This window comes from Vombatus ursinus, unplaced genomic scaffold, assembly GCF_900497805.2.
Source record: "Vombatus ursinus unplaced genomic scaffold, bare-nosed wombat genome assembly UNPS02014794.1, whole genome shotgun sequence".
Lineage (NCBI taxonomy): Eukaryota > Metazoa > Chordata > Mammalia > Diprotodontia > Vombatidae > Vombatus > Vombatus ursinus.
Genome location: NW_020954572.1, coordinates 30,070,461 through 30,089,271, shown reverse-complemented (window position 1 = coordinate 30,089,271; position 18,811 = coordinate 30,070,461). Strand labels below are relative to the sequence as shown.

Genomic DNA, 18,811 nt, shown 5'->3' with positions numbered 1-18,811 from the left:
TATATATAAATTTCTATAATTTTGGGAACTGGACTGGTTGAACTGGGTTTCTATGATAGGCTAAACCTTTGATTCTTACCACATAGCAAAATTTAGGCTACCAGGTCCTCAGCTTAGTTCTATGAAATGTAAAATTAGTGGTTCAGAAGAGAGTTAAACATATTTAGAAGTTGGATTCTTTTTGGATAATTTTTAGGTCCTCCCAACAAAAGTATATGGAAAATGAGACACAAATGAAGACTTTGGCATTTATGAGGAGTTAACCCAACCTCTACTACAGAGTGAAATCTTATATTTTAAGAATCAAGACTATATGATTGTGTTTATTAAATGGAATGTCAGACAGAAAACTCAATAGGATTCTGAAATATATACCTACCAATGTAACAAAAAGGAGTGGGTACTACTCAATTCAAAACCCAGATCTCAGAGTTTAACAGCTATAAAAAGTATCTTCCAAATAAACACAGTAGAAAGTGTCAAGTGGACCAACCTACCTGTCTAATATCTTATTAGTGTTGTACAGTGGAAAGAGCACTGGCTCTGGAGTGAGAGGATCAAAGTGTGAATCTGTAAAATGAGGGGAGTTAGACCAGATGACCTCTAAGGTCCCATCCAGCTCCAAGTCTATGATCCTATTATCCTTGTACATGCATTATCAAACACAAGGAGAAAACAAATAATACCTGATTCTAAGCACATCCATTAAATATCCTTCTTAGAACACTTTAAGGTTCACAAAGCATTTTACATATAAAAGCATTATCCCTCACAATAATCCTATAAGGTAGATAGTGCAAGTATTATCATCCCCAATATACAGATTAGGAAACTGAGGTTGAGAGAGGTTAAATGACTTGCCCGAGGTCACACAGGTAATAGGTAGCAGAATTGGGACTCTAACCCAGGTCCTTTGACTCTAAATCCAGTGTTCTTTCCACTGTGCCATGCTGTCTTCTGTTAGAACAAAGAATGAGCAGCAAAAAAATGGAGTTGGGTTAGTTGTAATCTTCAATCCTGTTTTAATTAATGAGACTGCAGCAGATGACAGTCATTAATACACTGATACAAAAATATATTCTCTCAATGGCAAATACAAGAAACACAGACACTAACTGATAAGTTAGATATATGTCAGCATACTTCCCCCAGCCAATATTGTTAAAACAGTAGTAAGGCCTTGTCCAGGTGGACTCATAGAGCAATGAGTGAGCCATATAGGACACAGAGAGGATATAGTTTACAAACGGTAAGGTCTCAATAAGTGAAAATGTTAGAGCAAAAACACACTATAGCATATGATTGTGGTATCTGTAATAGAGAACAACAGAATGCTGGAACTAGAAGGGATATGAAATCTTCAAATGTGTGATGACTACTTGCCACATATGGTATAAGGAGAATTCTTTTTTAGGTATGGGTTGAATTAGTTGGCTAGTAAAGTCTCCTCTGATTGAAATTCTATGATCTTAAAAATCAGCTAGGCCAATCTCTTCATTTTAGAGGTAAAAGAACTAAGGCATCAAGTGATTAAGTAACTTGCCCAAGGTTACATAGCTAGTTAGTGGCAAAGCCTGGGCTTGAAACCTGGGTCCTTGACTACAAGTTCAGAGCTCTTTTTATTATACCATTTTGCCCTTTAATATTTCAGGACCCAGAAATGAGCCTTAGCATTGATGTGATGGTATTTGGTAGAAATAGGAGAGGAATGGATAAGGTGAACATATGACTCTAATAGATGGAAGGATCCCACAGTTTCACACATTCTTTCTCCCATACCATTTCTCTACAATTTCAAACTGCTTTTTCTGCTTCTTAGTACTTCTTACTTACTTTCTACTTCTTATTACCATCCCCTTATCTTAACTGCACGTCTTCTTACTTCTGAAGGACAGTATACCATCATTCTAGTCTGCTACAGTGGTATAGGGAAAGGATCGGATCAGTGGTGGTTGTGTTTTGACTCAATAGCAGAATAAAACTCTCTGAGGCCATAATCAGTTCAGTGTTGCATTTGTATAATGTTAACCACTCTCCACCAATATATTTAAATTTGCTGTTTTGGAATAAATTTTCATGAAAAGCAATAATAAGTTGATGTTTTCAATAGTTCATTCAATACTTCTACAAAACAATATTTTTGTAGCAAAAAAGATAAAAAACACAAAGGTTTAACAGTCTCCAAGAAACACAAGCAAATAAGCTTTGAAGGGGCTCAATTCTAAAATTTCATGCATTTTGAACATTTTCCATTCTTTAAATAAAAACAATCACATTTTTGAAAAAAAAAATTTCCCTCGATTCAGACATACTAAAATTCAGGGTTAATGAATACCCCCTTAAAATTCAGTGAGAGTTATAGCAAATCTCCAATAAATAATATATTCTTCATAGAATTTTCTATCGAAAAGTTAACAAACACCCACATGGGACCTCCACATGTCATTTTCCTTTACAAGTCATGTCAGAGAAAGCTTAAACTACTTGGAAAACGTTGTAAAAGATCCTCTTTGCAACCAGAACAACAAATAACCATTTTTGGTCTAGCATACTAGAGGAAGCTCAGGTAGCATTCTAAGAAGATATGAGCAAATCATTACTACATGACAATGCTCCAACAATACATTTCAACATCTATAGCAACAATGAATAGACTCCAGTGTATGTAAAATGATAATGCTAATTGCCACCACTACTGAACCAGTATCAAAAAAACAAATCACTTTTCAATTTGATGAGTCAAACTCAAATGAGCCAATTTCAGTAAAAAGACAGTTTCCCTAACATAGAAAGTGAATGCTTCAAAAAAGGTAAGGGAAAGTTTTAAAATCTGACTGTAAAGGTTCTTTCACTTGAAAATGCCTCTACTCAGAATATGACAAAATGTAAAAAGCTAGTTTGGTCACAATGCTTATTTTTTAATTGTTGAAATTATTCTTGGCTTAATTTGTTGGTTCACTCTAGGGATAGTGATTGTGAGATACATGAGCAAATGACAAAATTTTGTACTAGCTTTTTTCATTCATATTATGAACTCCAGCCTTAATGGAAAAGTAAAACTGCAGTTGCATAATAACATCAAAAGTGCATTAAAGCTCTTAATATCTTGAATTAAGAAAAGACTGCATGCTTCTGACATCTGTGCCAAGTTGAAACCACTGGGCATATGCTGCCCAAACCACATCCTCAGAAGAGATACTTTAAAAACCATTTTCAATGTCTTAAAGAAAAAAAAATAATGAGTACATACAAGTCAATCTCCTAATTATACAGCAAAAGTTCAAAGGGCCATTCTGTGATAAGCTTAAAAGTATGTAGGCACTTTTAATTCCACAAGATTTAAGAGTGTGGTATAGTAGTGTTTTCTAAATTACTTAGGCACAAAGAAAGGAAAGTATCCTAGACACTTAACAAGTGAAAGGCCTCAGAGTTCATTACAAACACAGCTGGAGTCAGTTGTTCATGCAAAATACATAATTAAAGGAAGGAATAACATACCCATTCAGAGAGGTCATTGGACTAGCAAAATTAAAAAAAAAAACGGTAAATGGATACTTCAGTGTATGCAGGTCATTTGGTTATGTAAACCATTCTAAAATGTTTGAGTAATTTGAAAAAATTATATTGATACATTATTAAAGTCAACCCAATGAGAACAGTGAAAGTGGTTTTTACCCACTGGCCAATATTTTGTAACCAGGACTAAAAATAAACCAAAATACTGTAGTACAATTTATTATTTTTTCTAGCACATATTGGCACATGAAACAACAGAGTTGCAAAGTAACATAATTTCCAATATAGTTCTATAAAGCTTTTTCATAATTACATTTACAAGAATAAGTTCACTTAAGGAAAGTGGTCAGTACATCAGTTAAATAATTTGCAATTCCCTGTCTAGGAAACAATGAAAACAATCAATGTGGCTTTTCATACACAAAAAAGATACTTCTTTAGTCTCTCATTGTGCCATAGCACAGAGTTGGAAAACTGAAGCAATACTAGAAATAAGGCTGCTAAACTGGCTGATTTTGACAAAAAGTTGGACTAATGCAATACTATAGTTTACATGTCCTATTGTTTGCAAAAATTTGCATCAACTTCAGTTTATGGGATAATGCATTTATGCTATCATAAGGCCTTGAAATGGGGAAAAGAAGAAGTGGTAATGAGAAGTGATTTCAGCCTATCAGTAATCTTTGCAACAAAAAATCTTTTGTAACAAAGGTTACAAAATGTTGGCCTGGAGGTCTATCATGTTTCAAAATTTCCAAAATTAATCTATCTGCTGTTTGAAGGAAGCTGTAAAAACCATAGGTTTCAAAATCACTAGGGGCTTGAGTTTTAAACCCTATTATTTAAGGAAAAAAAATAGAGAGAATGAAGATAATGCCTTAATTCAAATTAATACTACCACTACTTATTGTTTTTAAGACCCAATTCTTGGGCATTTCTTTATAGTACTCACCAATGCAGAAAGAAAACAAGCATTGTTGTTCCATTTTAAAGCAGAGGAATCAAAAGTCCAGTGAAGTTAGATAACAGGTCAAATTTGTCAAAATAAATAATCAGTAAAGAACAAAGGCCTAATTCACAATCTGATGTTATAGCCAATAAACAACACTGACTCTTGGAAGTAATTTAGCTTTTTAGGATATATGGTAAGAAAAAAAATCCTTCTCTATTTTGTATACTGTGTTAGTCAACAGCTATTACAGGTTCCTATACGGGCAAAGATATCCAGTATTCAGCATCTTGATCAATGATAAAAGAGAACTATGTGATTTTATGTGACCCTTTAGGTCAGCTAGTCTAATCCCTTCTTATTACAAATGAGTAAACCAAGGTCTAGGAAGAAGTAATTTGGTTTACAGTCACAGAGTCTGGATCATACCTCCTGAATTTTAGGAGAATGTTCTGTCTAGTACACTATTATGTATTCAATAAATACAAAAATAAAATGCATCCAATTTTACATACAAAGAATCTTTTACTTCTCTTATTTTTTGTTAATCAAATAGGAAAATGGGCAAAAGGAAGCTACAGTTAGAAGGGAAGAAATGAGCAGGGACTGATTCTTAATCTTGGCACAGTAATCTCTACATGCTTAAGGCTTAATAAGCGTTTGTTAAATTTGAAATTATATAAAAATAGAATGTTAAGCAACACCCATTTCCCTTCCATTCAAGAATAACCATAAATGTCAGATGTCTTTTATAGAGTAATCAAGAATGGGCTCCATGTGTTTCCTACCAATCTTCTCCCCCATTCCCTTATGCACAAACACAAATATACAAATACATACACACACACACACACACACACACACACACACACACAGCTTTTCTAAAGGTGTATGGAAGATGAAAATCCTACTGTCTCTGTCTCCATTTCTTTTATATGGTATAGATATGGTGGTTGAATCAAAGGGTTCAGAAAGAAAAGTGTCTACCACATGGAAATATTCAGGCTAGATCCAAAGTTCTTCACCTTTTCTTGTGTCTTGGACAAGTCTGGTAAAGCCTATAAACTCTTCAGAATAATGTTTTTAAATGAATAAAATAAAACACGTAGGATTCAAAGGAAACCTATGATATTAAAAAACAGTTATCAAAGTATTTTTTTTAAAACAAGTTTATAGTCTCCAGGTTAAGAACTTCTGACCTACACAATGAAAAGTTCTATTGTAAACTTGGGCTAAGCAAGAACATGATAATTCTAGAGTTTTGAGTACCAATTCCACTTCTGCCGGTAACCTACTGTGTACATTTTAACAGATAATTTTTAAGCATAATCTCTGGAGAACAGAGCCAAATTTGACTTATTCAACTTAATTCAATAAATATATATTGGATGCCTACTACGTGCAAGGCACTATCCTAGGCTTCAAAGAGATACAAAGAAAAAAAAACACTATGGTTTCTGTCCTTAAGAAGCTAGTATTTAGGAGTAAGACTTGCACAGATGAGCACTTAAGTTGTATTTAGTATTAACTTTACTAGTTTTAATACTTTAATACAACTTTAATAGTTGTATTACCTTTCTGTGATTCTGATCCTTCATATTATAAGACAAGCAAACTTCCTGACCTATTTCATGAGCAATTGTAAGGAAAATAACTAATAAAATGGACTTTAAAAGGTTTACAAGTTCGAAACACATCAGAGTATGTAACATCTATTTATAAGGTTATATATTTGTCATCAGATAATTCCTTGTTAGTTTCTTGTTTCATATAATTTTTTGAGAGTTTGGTAAATGAAATTTAATTTATTTGGTTCTACTGCCCAATTCTCATACTCTCCTCCTCTGGGGCATATATTACACCCAGAGAACTACATATATATGCCAAACCATGCATATTTCTCCAACAGGACATACAACTCAAAAGATATACAATTCCCAACTGTTTACAGTGTTTTTTATTCTAACTGCATGTCTATATGTATATCTAATTTCTCAGTGTTTGCTGAATGCTAGATGCTTAGAGATGCTTTTAAAATTATGGGAGGATTACAAAATGAACACGGAAGATGATAGTCAGATTACATGTTTATGGTATAACTTCTTAGTATCCCAAATTTTTATAATTAATATAAACACATTAATAGGTGAGGACAACTAGGCCTTTATACCAGGATGACAAATTTAGAGGGCACAGTGACATAATTTTCGATCCTTTAGCAATGAATAAATAATAGTTTAACACCTAGTTGGTAAGAATAATTAACAAAAATGGCAATATTACCAGATAGCAGTCTGAGGGGAGCTTCTCCTCTAACACTCTGCTCTTTCTTATCCCTTGGTCAGTTTCCTCCCTCCCCAAGGTTGTTAGAGACTTTAGGAGACCATAGAATGGGAAAATTTTCTTTAAAAAAATATATTAAGATAAATTGGCATTAATACATTTGTGCAAATCCCCCCTCACACACACACAATGAATCACTATGGGATTGAGGGGGGGAGGGCAGAGGAAGAGGGTGATTATTTTCCTATGGATAAGAAAACACAAGGAAGTAATAGGTTCTATACTTTGATTAGATCAGGCTAAGGCATTCCCAACAAGAAACATTCCTGGAAAAACAGCCCTCCTAATTTTCTACTTGTTATCAGAAGTAACATAACTCTAAATTGGCCATTTCACCTATTAAAATTTATCTTAGTTCATATGAAAACATAGAGGGACTAAGAGTTACCATTGAGGCAAACAGGAACCACATCCTTTAGGATTCTTTAGATTGAAATTAAGATATAGTATTGGAGAATAGATAAGCAGATAATCAGGAAATCTGTCCCTGAGCAGTTCATATCATACTGTATTAGCAAACTGCTGGCAGCTAAATATGACCATTTTTCTGTGTATTTTGAGGGAAGAAGAAATAGAATTAAGGGATGAATTATAAGGTGACTAGGCCCAGTGAGTAAGGACAATTAATGGAAACTAAGTTAGAAACCAAATGGCCTAAGGAAGAAAAAAAAACAAACACCTCAAACCTTCAGAGAACAATACAGATAATAATCTTGGTAACTGATTAAAGTCCATCATTACAGACAGAGAGAACAAGGGTACCCAAGGTCACACAAGTCAGTTAGTTGGAAAGTACTTCCCCATTTTATAGGTGAGAAAACTGAATCCTAAAGATGTTACATTATTTTTGCACAAAAGTTATACAAAGATTCGGTGGCAGATTGAACCTGAGTCTTCAGACTCCTATTCCTTGTGACCCTTTTACTGCAACAAAGAGACATTGGGTGCTGAGGCTCTGATATATTGCCTGACATGAGAGATACTACTAGGCACCATTCCTTGGCTAAACTGTTTAGCACAATTTCAGTGACAATAGTAACCTAAAATTGCATTGTATTTGTCAAAAGTGAAGAGAGATTACTTTAAAACTATCCCAAAGATCTTACCTTTCTCCCAGATTTTTCCACTGACTGCAACAAAGCCAGAAGATTATAGTGACTACACAGAGTTGCTAATCACACTTATTCTACTGATGAAGTGGCAAGGAAAGCACCCTTAATTTCTAACCAAGTTCCTTATAGTGATGGTCAAAATTTTAATGATAATATAATCCTGAAAGAGCCTGGTAGTCTCCTGGATACCGAGTCTCATTTAGCCTCAGTTGGAGCTGATCAATGCAAAGGAAGCAGGAATGAAGTCCAAAGTGAGAGAAGTAGAAGGAAACAGAAACCTAAAATGGAGGTCAGATTTTATAATCCCATTTGGATCAACTCAAAGATTTCAAAGTCTTCCAATTAAAGATCAGGAGGATGAGTAAAAAAAAAAAAACACCTCATGCTTGGGAGCTACAATGCATGTGACTTCACTCTAAGAATATAAATCACATACTTACCCCTTCACTGGCATTTTCACCTGTGTTGGCAAGCATTTCCTGTAGAGCTCTTACAGACAGAGACTGTTCCAGTACAAAATTGCAGATGCATAGGTCTGGAGGAACATACTGTTGACATAAAACAAAGAAAATGACAAAAGTAAGCTTGTAAGCTGCCTCACTGCCTCAAATCAGGACTAAATATAAAAGGGAGGGGAGGAAAAGGAATAAATTGAAGAGAATAAGAATTTATACAGTGCCTATTATGTAGCAGGCACTGTGCTAAGCAGTTTACAAATATTATCTCAGTTGATCCTCACCACAACCCTGAGAGGTAGACAGTGTTATTATCCCCATTTTACATTTGAAGAACCTGAGGTAACAGCAGTTAAATGACTTGTCCAGGGTCACACAGCAAGTAATAAGGCCTGCTAGAAGTACATAAAGCCTAGTCCTAATAGAAAGTCCCAATTGAGGAAGAAAGTCTGTTAGAAGGAGTTAAAAAAAAAAAGACTTGGACCATGAAGAACTAATATGGTGATAAGGAAACTCAAGACATAAAGAGAAGAATGACTCCAAAACATCTGTATCCATAAGCCTCAAAAGAAAAACACATCTTTAACATGTTTATGAGGATTAACCTATTATTAGGTCCTAAATGACAGATATGACTTACATTTGATCACTAATTGACCTGCCTATGTACTAGGAAGTTCATATATACCCAGTAATTGCCTTGATTAAGCTACAATTAGGGTTACAAATGCAAAATTAGCAAACTATAAGATTGGCCAACTTCACGTAATCCAGGTACACAATATTAGCAAATATTCCTAATCACAATGTCCTTATATTCAGTGGGGGTGGCACTGGGGATGGAGATGATGGGGTGCTTGTACTGGGATGTCAATTCCAAGACCATGTTTCTCCCTAGCCTCAGAAACACTATCCCTGGCAATTCCCCCCTAGCCCAAGGACACTATGTCTAGCAATTACTCATGAGTGGGCCCCAGCAACACACTTATCTCTCTCCCTGGTGCAGTGACACAAAGCTGGGTGAGAGAGTGATGGGCTGCTCAGGCCCCAGTCCTAAGACCTCTGGAAGCCTCCCAACTTCTTATTAGGCTCCTGTCCTGTGCGAAAATTTTCTCTTGTTGTAGAACACATTCTCTAATCAGGACAGAGAGAGGGGTGCCTGGCCCAAGGATTTTTGTCCCTGGTTAATACTTAGGAAAAATGTTTATCTCTAAAAGTTTTCATTAACAAAAGATAGAAGGAATAAATCAATGATTTGGGAAGGCAACTAAAAATAAAAAGAAAATTAAAAAACCCTACCATTAAAAATAAAATAAAAATTCTAAAACTCAAAGAGATTATCAAAATTGAAATTAAATTAAATTAATAAATGAAATTAGAAGTTGTTGGTTTTCTTCTTTTTTGGAAAAGGGATAAAATAAATCATTACCTCATTTGAATAAAAGAGTGAGATGAAAACCAAGTCACCAGTATCAAAACTAAAAAGGGCAATTTTGAACAAATAACAAAAAACTACAAGAAATTATTTTTAAAAGGATGGAGTCAAGATGGTAGAGTGAAAGGAATCAGTATAGCCTAGCTTTTCACCATGTCTTTTACAAAAAGATCAAGAAAATGTACCAGACCAAAGTCTGATCAAGAAAGCCAAGAAAAACTCAGAGTGAGTTTGTCCAGTCTACCAGAGTTGAGGAAGGCAGACCTACCTATGTCTTCAGACACTGGACTTGGGGTCTGGACAGGAGTCTGTATGTTGCAGAACATTCACGCACCCAGAGACTGAGTACTGAAAGCTGAGACTAGTCATTGGGACAGAAAACACTGAGATAAGAAGAAGCTTCAGAGGATCCCTGAATCAGCAAAGCATGCAGGACTGGGTGCCATCTGGCAAGTGTGTTCCTCACTTCATAGTGCCAGGTCACAGGTCCAGGGCAGAGAGGAAAAAAGGAGAATTTGGGACCTTGTGCACTGAGCAAAGAATAAGTTTCTAAAGGAAAACCTAGCTGCAAGCTCTAATCCCAAGAAGAGAACAGGGACTCAGTTCCAGTCTCCATCTCAGCATGGAAGCCTGCAGTGAAATAACCAAGGCAAGAGTCCTATTCCAGGAATGAACCCGGCAATCAGTCATTCTGAGGCTGCAGAACGTCCCAACAGGCAAAAGGTGGATGCAATGGACTACTGAAACATCCAATCAGATAAACCAGAATTTATAGTGCTCAGAACAGGAGTGCAGTGAGCAGACTTCACTCAGGATCACATCATTTTGGGATCACTGAAAGCTTGCAGGCCCTGAACCTGAGTTGTGAAAGCAGTGGAGGGACAAAAAAAAGACAAGTTCAGGCCAGATAGTCACACACACACACACACACACACACACACACACACACACACACACACACACACGGCATGCACAGAACTCTAACAAAAAGTTCAAAGTCAGGAAGTAGGCTGCAAAAATGAGCCCCTCCCAAAAAAAGCTCACTGTAAAGATTATGGCAACAGGCAAGCTCAGGAAGCAAACCCAGAAGAAAATTACTTGAAACCATCTATAACCAAAGCTTCAAAGAAAAATGAAACTTACAAGACGAAGCCAAGATGGCAGAGTAAAGGTAGGGATTTGCCTGAGTTCTCCCCCAGATCTCTCCAAATACTTTAAAAAATGACTCTAAACAAATTCTAGAGCAACAGAACTCACAAAAAGATACAGTGAAACAAATTTCCAGCCCAAGACAACCTGGAAGGTTAACAGGAAAGGTTTATTGCACCAGGCTGACAGAGGAGTGCAGTCCAGCTTAGGCAACTGCCAGTGCAGACTAGGCTCCAGCAAACCCAGAGCAAGCTTCAGGGGACTAAATCACTGGCAACAGTGGTGGTTTCCAGACTTCTCAGCCCACAGACACCAAAGACAACTTAGAAGGTCAGCGAGAAAAATTTGTCACACCTGGGTGAGAGAAGAGCACAGTCCAGCACAGCCTCAGCCCCAGCAAACCAGGAGTAGGCCTTGGGAGTGACTGAATCAGTAGTGGCAGCAGCAGCTTCTAGAGCTCTCAGCCCACAGATGGTAAGGGGATAGAACAACTGGTCAGAAGGAGATTACAGGAGTGTCTTTGTTAGCACTGAGGGAGGTCTCTGTTGCTTTGCCCATACTTGGATCTGGGTCACAGTCCTGGATGGCAGTCCTGGGGCAAGTGGGAGCAGTAGCATAGCAGAGCGTGTGGCAGCAGTGGAGATGGGACCATCCTCACAGTTCCAGGGCAGGAAAGAATGCTTGTGGTCACTCACAGATCAGAGCACAGGCCAGGAGAGTAAACACCTCTCCTTAGAGCATACTATCTTGGAAGAACAAAACCCCTAAAGCTTGGAACACTTGGCCCTCCACAATGGAAACAGAGCCCTACCTTAACAAAGAGTTAAAAAGTCAAGTAATTGGCTAGGAAAATGAGTAAACAGCAGAAAAAAAACTGACTATAGAAACTTACTTTGACAAAGAAGATCAAAACACACTCAAAAGAAGACAACAAAGCACATCCAAAGCCTCCAAGAAAAATACGAATTGGTCTCAGGCCATGGAAGAGCTCAAAAAGGATTTTAAAATCAAGTATGAGAAGTAGAAGAAAAATTGAGAAGAGAAATGAGAGTGATGTAAGAAAATCTTGAAAAACTAATCAACAGCTTTGTAAAGGAGATAAAAAAAACACTGAAAAAATTAAGACCTTAAAAAATTGACTAGACCAAATAGCAAAAGAGGTCCAAAAAGCCAATGAGGAGAAGAATGCCTTAAAAAACAGAATTGGCCAAATGGAAAAGGAGGTACAAAAACTCACTTAAGAAAATAATTCCTTAAAAATTAGAGTGGAGGCTCAGATTCTTAAAATCTAGCCAATACAAGGGTCACAGATGTTCAGATTTCTTAAGACTCTGGCCAACTTGGTGAATCTTTAATAAACCTTGTTTTTGGCTGAAAAAAAAATTAGAGTGGAACAAATGGAAGCTAATAACCCTATGAGAAATCAAGAAATTATAAAACAAAACCAAAAAAAATGAAAAAATAGAAAACAATGTGAAATATCTCATTGGAAAAACAACTGACCTGGAAAACAGATCCAGGAGAAGTAATTTAAGAATTATTGGACTACCTGAAAGTCATGATCAAAAAAAGAGCCTAGACATCGTCTTTCAAGAAATTATCAAAGAAAATTGCCCTGATATTCTCGAACCAGAGGGTAAAATAGAAATTGAAAGAATCCACCTACTACCTCCTGGAAGAGATCCCCAAAGGAAAACTGCCAGGAATATTATAGCCAAATTTCAGAGTTCCCAGATCAAGGAGAAAATATTGCAAGCAACCAGAAAGAAACAATTCAAATACTGTGGAAACACAGTCAGGATAATACAAGGTTTAGCAGCATCTACATTAAAGGATCAGAGGGCTTAGAATATGATATTCTGGTGGGCAAAGGAGCTAGGATTACAGTCAAGAATCACCAACCCAGCAAGACTGAATATAATCCATGAGGGGAAAAAATGGACTTTCAATGAGATAGATGAATTTCACTCATTCTTGAGAAAAGACTAGAGCTAAATAGAAATTTTAACTTTCAAATACAAGACTCAAGAGAAGCCTGAAAAGATAAACAGGAAAGAGAAATCATAAAGGGACTTATTAAACTATTTACATTCCTACATGGAAAGATATTTGTAATTCATGAGACCTTTTGCAGTACAAGGGTAGTTAGAGGAAATATACATATATAGACAGAGGGCACAGGGTGAGTTGAATATGAAGGGATATCTAAAAAATAAAATTAAGGAGTGAGAGAAGTATGTATTGGGAGAAAGAGAAAGGGAGAGTAGAATGGAGTGAATTATCTCACATAAAAGAGGCAAGAAAAAGCTTTTACAGTGGAGAGAAAGAGGGGGGAGGTGAGGAATGAATAAACCTTACTCTCATCAGAATTGGCTAAAAGAGGGAATAACATACACACTCCATTGGGTATAGAAATCTTTCTTACCCTAGAGGAAAGTAGAACAGAGGGGGATAAGTGAAGGAGGAGTGATAGAAAGGAGAGCAGATTGGGGGAGGGGTAGTCAGAAGCAAAATATTTTTGAGGAAGTACAGGGTGAAAGGAGAGAGAGAAAAGAATGAATAGGGGGTGGTATAGGATGGAGGGAAATACAGTTAGTCTTTTACAACATGACTATTATGAAAGTGTTTTGCATAACTACACATGTATAACCTATATCAAATTGCTTGCCTTCTCAATGAGGGTGAGTGGGGAGGGAGGAAGAGAGAGAATTTGGAACTCAAAATTTTTAAAACAAATGTTAAAATTGTTCTTACATGTAAGTGAGGAAAAATAAAATACCAAATAATTTTTTAAATAGAAAAAAAGAGAAAAATGAAACTTAGGCATGAGTCTAACCAGAATTCCTGGAACAGCCAGAGCAAGAATTTAAATAGAAAGCTAAAATATGATTTTAAAAGCCAAATGACAGATATGGAAGAAAGAAACAGCTCGCTACGAGATAAACAAAATATTGCCCAAGAAAATAACTCTCAAAATTAGAATTAGCTCCATAAGACATCAATAAACATCAAAACAAAGTAAAAAGGCAGACAAAAAAGAAAATATGAGCTATCTTACAGTAAAAACAACTGACTTGGAAATCAGATTGAAAAGAGATAAGTTAAGAATCTATGGACTCTCTGAAAGCCATGAGCCAAAATAAATTAAATAAATAAAATAAAAATAAATAAATAAGAGCCTAGACACTATATTTCAAGAAAACATTAAGAAAAAAACTGCTCAAAGGTCTCATTTCTTAGATATGTAGGAAATTGAGTCAAATTTATGGGAATAAACCATACTCCAATTGATAAATTATCAAATGATATGAACCAACAATTTTCAGAGGAAAAAATCTAAGCTATCAATACGCATATGAAAAATACTTTAAATCAATAATAATTGGAGAAATACAAATTTAAATAACTCTGAGGTGCTACCTTACACCCATCAGATTGGCTAAGGTGACAAAAAAGGAAAACAACAAATGTTTGAGAAAATAAAGGAAAACAGGTACTTTGAAGTATTACTAATGGAGTTGTGAACTAGTTCAGCTATTCTGAAAAATAACTTAAAACTATGTCCCCAAAGATATTAAACTGTACATACCCTCTGACTGAGATATAACCACTACTACCTCAAAGAAAGCAAAAAGAAAAAGGACCCATGGGCATAAAAATATTTATAGCAGCAATTTTCATGGTGGCAAAGAATTGGAAACTGAAGGATGCTAATTAATTGAGGAATGGCTGAACAAGTTATGGCATATGACTCTGATGGAATAATATTGTGCTGTAAAAATGATGAAAGAGATGGTTTTAGAAAAATCTGGGAAGATTTTGTAAGACTTGGAAGAATTGATGAAAGGTAAAGTGACAAGAACCAGTAGATCAATTTGTACAATAACCATAGTACTAGAAAGATAAACAACTCTGAAGAACTCAGTATCTTTGATAAACGAAGCAATGACCAACCACAGTTCCAAAGGACTTATGATGAAACATGCTATTTCACTTGAGAAACAGAACTGATGGATATAGAGTAAAAACTGACACATTTATTGTTATCTTTATTTTATTTTTTGAACATAGCTAATGCAGGAATTAGTATTGTTTGATTATCCATATTTGTAAAGGGCTTTGATTTTCTTTCTTTTTCCATGGTTAGGGGAGGTGGGAGGGAGAGAATTCAGACCTGAAAATAAAATTTAATTTTTAAAAATAAATTATATTGCCTAATTATATGTTAAACCAATAAGCCAAATAAAATAGTTTAATATTTACAAAAATATAAGTTGCCCAGATTAATACAAGAAAATTTTAGTCAACCTCAAAAAAAATGGAAAAAACCATAAATGAGATCCCACAGAAAACAATAAACTCAAGATCACATGGATTTGCAAATAAACTATATCAAGCATTCAAAGAAAAATCATTTCAAAAATGATACAAACTTTTAAAAATTATAAAATAAGAGGTTTTATGAAAGTCTTCCTACAGATGATCTTGATACCTAAAATAAAGAGAGTAAAAAAAGAAAACTATAGGACAATTTCCATAATGAACAGACACAAGTTTTTTAAATAAAATGCTAGCAAATTGAATACAACAACATATCACAAAAATCATACACTATGACCATGTAGATTTATAACAGAAATACATAATTGGTTCAATATTGGCAATTATTAACATAATAGACAATATTAATAAAAAATAACAAAATTAATAAGATTATATCAATACAGGAAAAACTTTTTTTTGCTTAGGCAATGGGGGTTAAGTGACTTGCCCAAGGTCACACAGCTAGTAAGTGTCAATTGTCTGAGGCTGGATTTGAACTCAGGTCCTCCTGACCAGGCCAGAGCGCTATCTACTGAACCACCTAGCTGCCCCCCGGAAAAACTTTTTGACAATGTTTAACACCCATTCCTGTTTTTTCAAAAAATCTTGGAAAACATCAGAACGAATAGGCCTTTCCTTGATATAAGCAGAATCAGGCTAAAACCAAGAGCCCATATTATATACTATAGAGCTCTTTCTGGTCAGATCAGGAGTTAAGCAAGCATATCCATCATTACTATTATTTGAAATAGTATTAGAAATGTTGGTATGTAGCTGTAAGAAAAGACAAAGAAATCTGGAGAATAAGCATAGGCAAAGATGAAACAATAACATTGCTTTTTGCAGATGATACAGTAGTTTATTTAGAGAAACCTGAAGTCAACTAAAATTTTAATTGAAGCAAGTTTCATTTGAGTTTGAATAAAGTTGCAAGTTATAAAATAAACCCACATAAATATCGACATTTCTGTATATTACCAACAAAATCCAATATAAAGAAATAAAAAATTCATTTAAAATAACAACAGTGTATATAAAACACTTGCAAATCTATTTACCAAGGATCATAGAGGAACTATATGAATACACCTTAAAAGAAAACTATTTACAAAAATGATGACAAACACAAACAATTGCAAAATAATTGCTTGCTCATAAGTAGACCAAGCATGTATAACAAAAGTGACATTACCTAAATTAATTTATTTCTTCAGTGCTACATTAACCAAATTGCCAAAAGATTATAAAGCTAGAAAAAAATTAAAAGTAAATTCATCTGAAGGCACAAAAGATCAAGAATCTCAAAGGCAAATAATGGGGGAAAAAAGTGTGGGGAGAGGAAAGGGCCCAGCAGTACCAGATACTATACTATACTAGAAAGTAATAATCTTCAAAATGTTTTGATACTGGTTAGATCACAGAGAAGTTCATCAGTGGAACAGAAGTGATGCACAATGTACAGAAGCAAAGGAACACAGTAGGCTAATGTTTGACAAATGCAGTCTCAAGCTTCTGTATAAGGACTCACTACTCAATAAAAACTGCTGGGAAAAACAGTTGGCAATCTGGCAGAAACTACATATAGTATTTAAGCATTCAAATTGTACACCAAAATAAGCTCTAGATGGATACATGACTTGGACATTAAAGGTGACATAATACAATAAAAAAAAATAGAGGATCAACAAAGACTACCTTTTAGATCTAAGAATAGGAGAATTCATGACCAAACAATGGATGTTACAGAAGAAAAGATAGACAATTTTGGCAATATAAAATTTAAAAGATTTTGTAGAAACAAAACCAATGAAGCTAAGATCAGAAGCTGAGATAATTGGGGCAGCAGGGAGAGGAATCTTTGCAACAAGTGTCTTAGATTAGAGGGATCTTTTTGCTGGTGCAGACTTCTCTTGCTTTGCCTGCGCTTGGATTTGGGTCACAGTTCTGGGTAGCGGTCCTGGGACAAGGAGGAGTGCTGGTGTGGTGGAGCTTATAGTGGTGGTGGAAAGGAGTCCTCCTCACAGTTCCAAGGCAGAAAAGAGGGCTTATGGTCTCTCATAGACCAGAGAATAGGCCAGGAAAGGAGTAAACACCTCGCCCCTTATACCACTTTGGAAGAACTGAAAATTTACAGGTCCCTAGAAGTTTCTCTGAAAACAGCTGCACAAAACCCCTGAAGCTTGGGACAGTACATTCTCCACACTAGAAGTAAACCCCTACCTTAACAAAGAGTTTAAAACTCAAGTAATTGTCTGGGATCATGAGCAAATTGCCCAAAAAAAGTCAGACCACAGAAAGAGACAAAGAATATCAAAACATACTAGAAAAAGACAACAAAGTCAAAGCTCCTACATCTTGCTAAAGGAGACTCAAAAAAATACTGAAGAAAATAACACCTTAAAAAACAGCCTAACCCAAATGGCAAAGGAGGTCCAAAAAGCCAATGAGGAGAAGAATGCCTTAAAAGCAAAATTGGCCAAATGGAAAAGAAAGTCCAACAGCTTAATGAAGAAAATACTTCCTTAAAAATTAGAATAGAGCAATTGGAAGCTAGTGATTTTATGAGAAATCAAGACACTGTAAAACAAATCCAAAAGAATGAAAAATTAGAAAACAATGTGAAAAATCTCATTGGAAAAACAACTGACCTGGAAAATAGATCCAGGGGAGAGAATTTAAAAATTATTGGACTATCTGAAAGCCAAGATAAAAAAAAAAGAACCTAGACATCATCTTTCAAGAAATGATCAAGGAAAACTGCCCTGATATTTTAAAGCCAGAGGGCAAAACAGAAATGGAAAGAATCTATCAATCACCTCCTGAAAGAAATCCCCAAAAGAAAACTCCTAGGAATATTGTAGCCAAATTCCAGCATTCCCAGATCAAGGAGAAAATATCACAAGCAGCCAGAAAGAAACAATTCAAGTATTGTGGAAACACAATCAGGATAACATAAGATTTAGCAGCTTCTACATTAAGGAACCAGAGGGCTGGGAATATAATATTCCAGAGGTCAAAGGACATAGGATTATAACCAGGAATTACCTACCCAGCAAAACTGAGTATAATCCTTCAGGGGAAAAAAATAGACATTCAGTGAAATAGAGGACTTTCAAGTATTATTGATGAAAAGATCAGAGCAAAATAGAAAATTTTACTTTCAAATACAAGACTCCAGAGAAACATGAAGAGGTAAACAGGAAAGAGAAATCATAAGGGACTTATTAAGGTTGAACTATTTACATTCCCACATGTAAACATGGTATTTGTAACTCATGTTTCCTTTGTCAGTATTAGAGCAGTTGGAGGGAAAAAATTATATGTATGTATATAGATAGATAAATAGAGGGGCACAGGGTAAGTTGAAGATGAAGGGGTGATATCTGGAGAATAAAGAAGGGGTGAGAGAGGATTATACTGGGAGAAGGAAAAAGGGAGAGGTAGAATGAGGTAAATTATATCACATGAAACAGACAAGAAAAAGCTTTTACAGCGGAGGGGAAATGGGGGAAGGTGAGAGGGAATGAGT

General features: G+C 35.4%; 1 protein-coding gene across 1 annotated transcript in view; it reads right to left on the bottom strand.

Annotated features, from left to right (window-relative positions):
* RYR3 (ryanodine receptor 3) overlaps positions 1 to 18,811 on the bottom strand; it is a 579,223-nt gene that overhangs the window by 502,984 nt on the left and 57,428 nt on the right. The window contains exon 3 of the mRNA XM_027869916.1: positions 8,361 to 8,468. Within this exon, the coding sequence (XP_027725717.1) occupies positions 8,361 to 8,468 (108 nt within the window). The remainder of the gene's footprint in view (positions 1 to 8,360; positions 8,469 to 18,811) is intronic.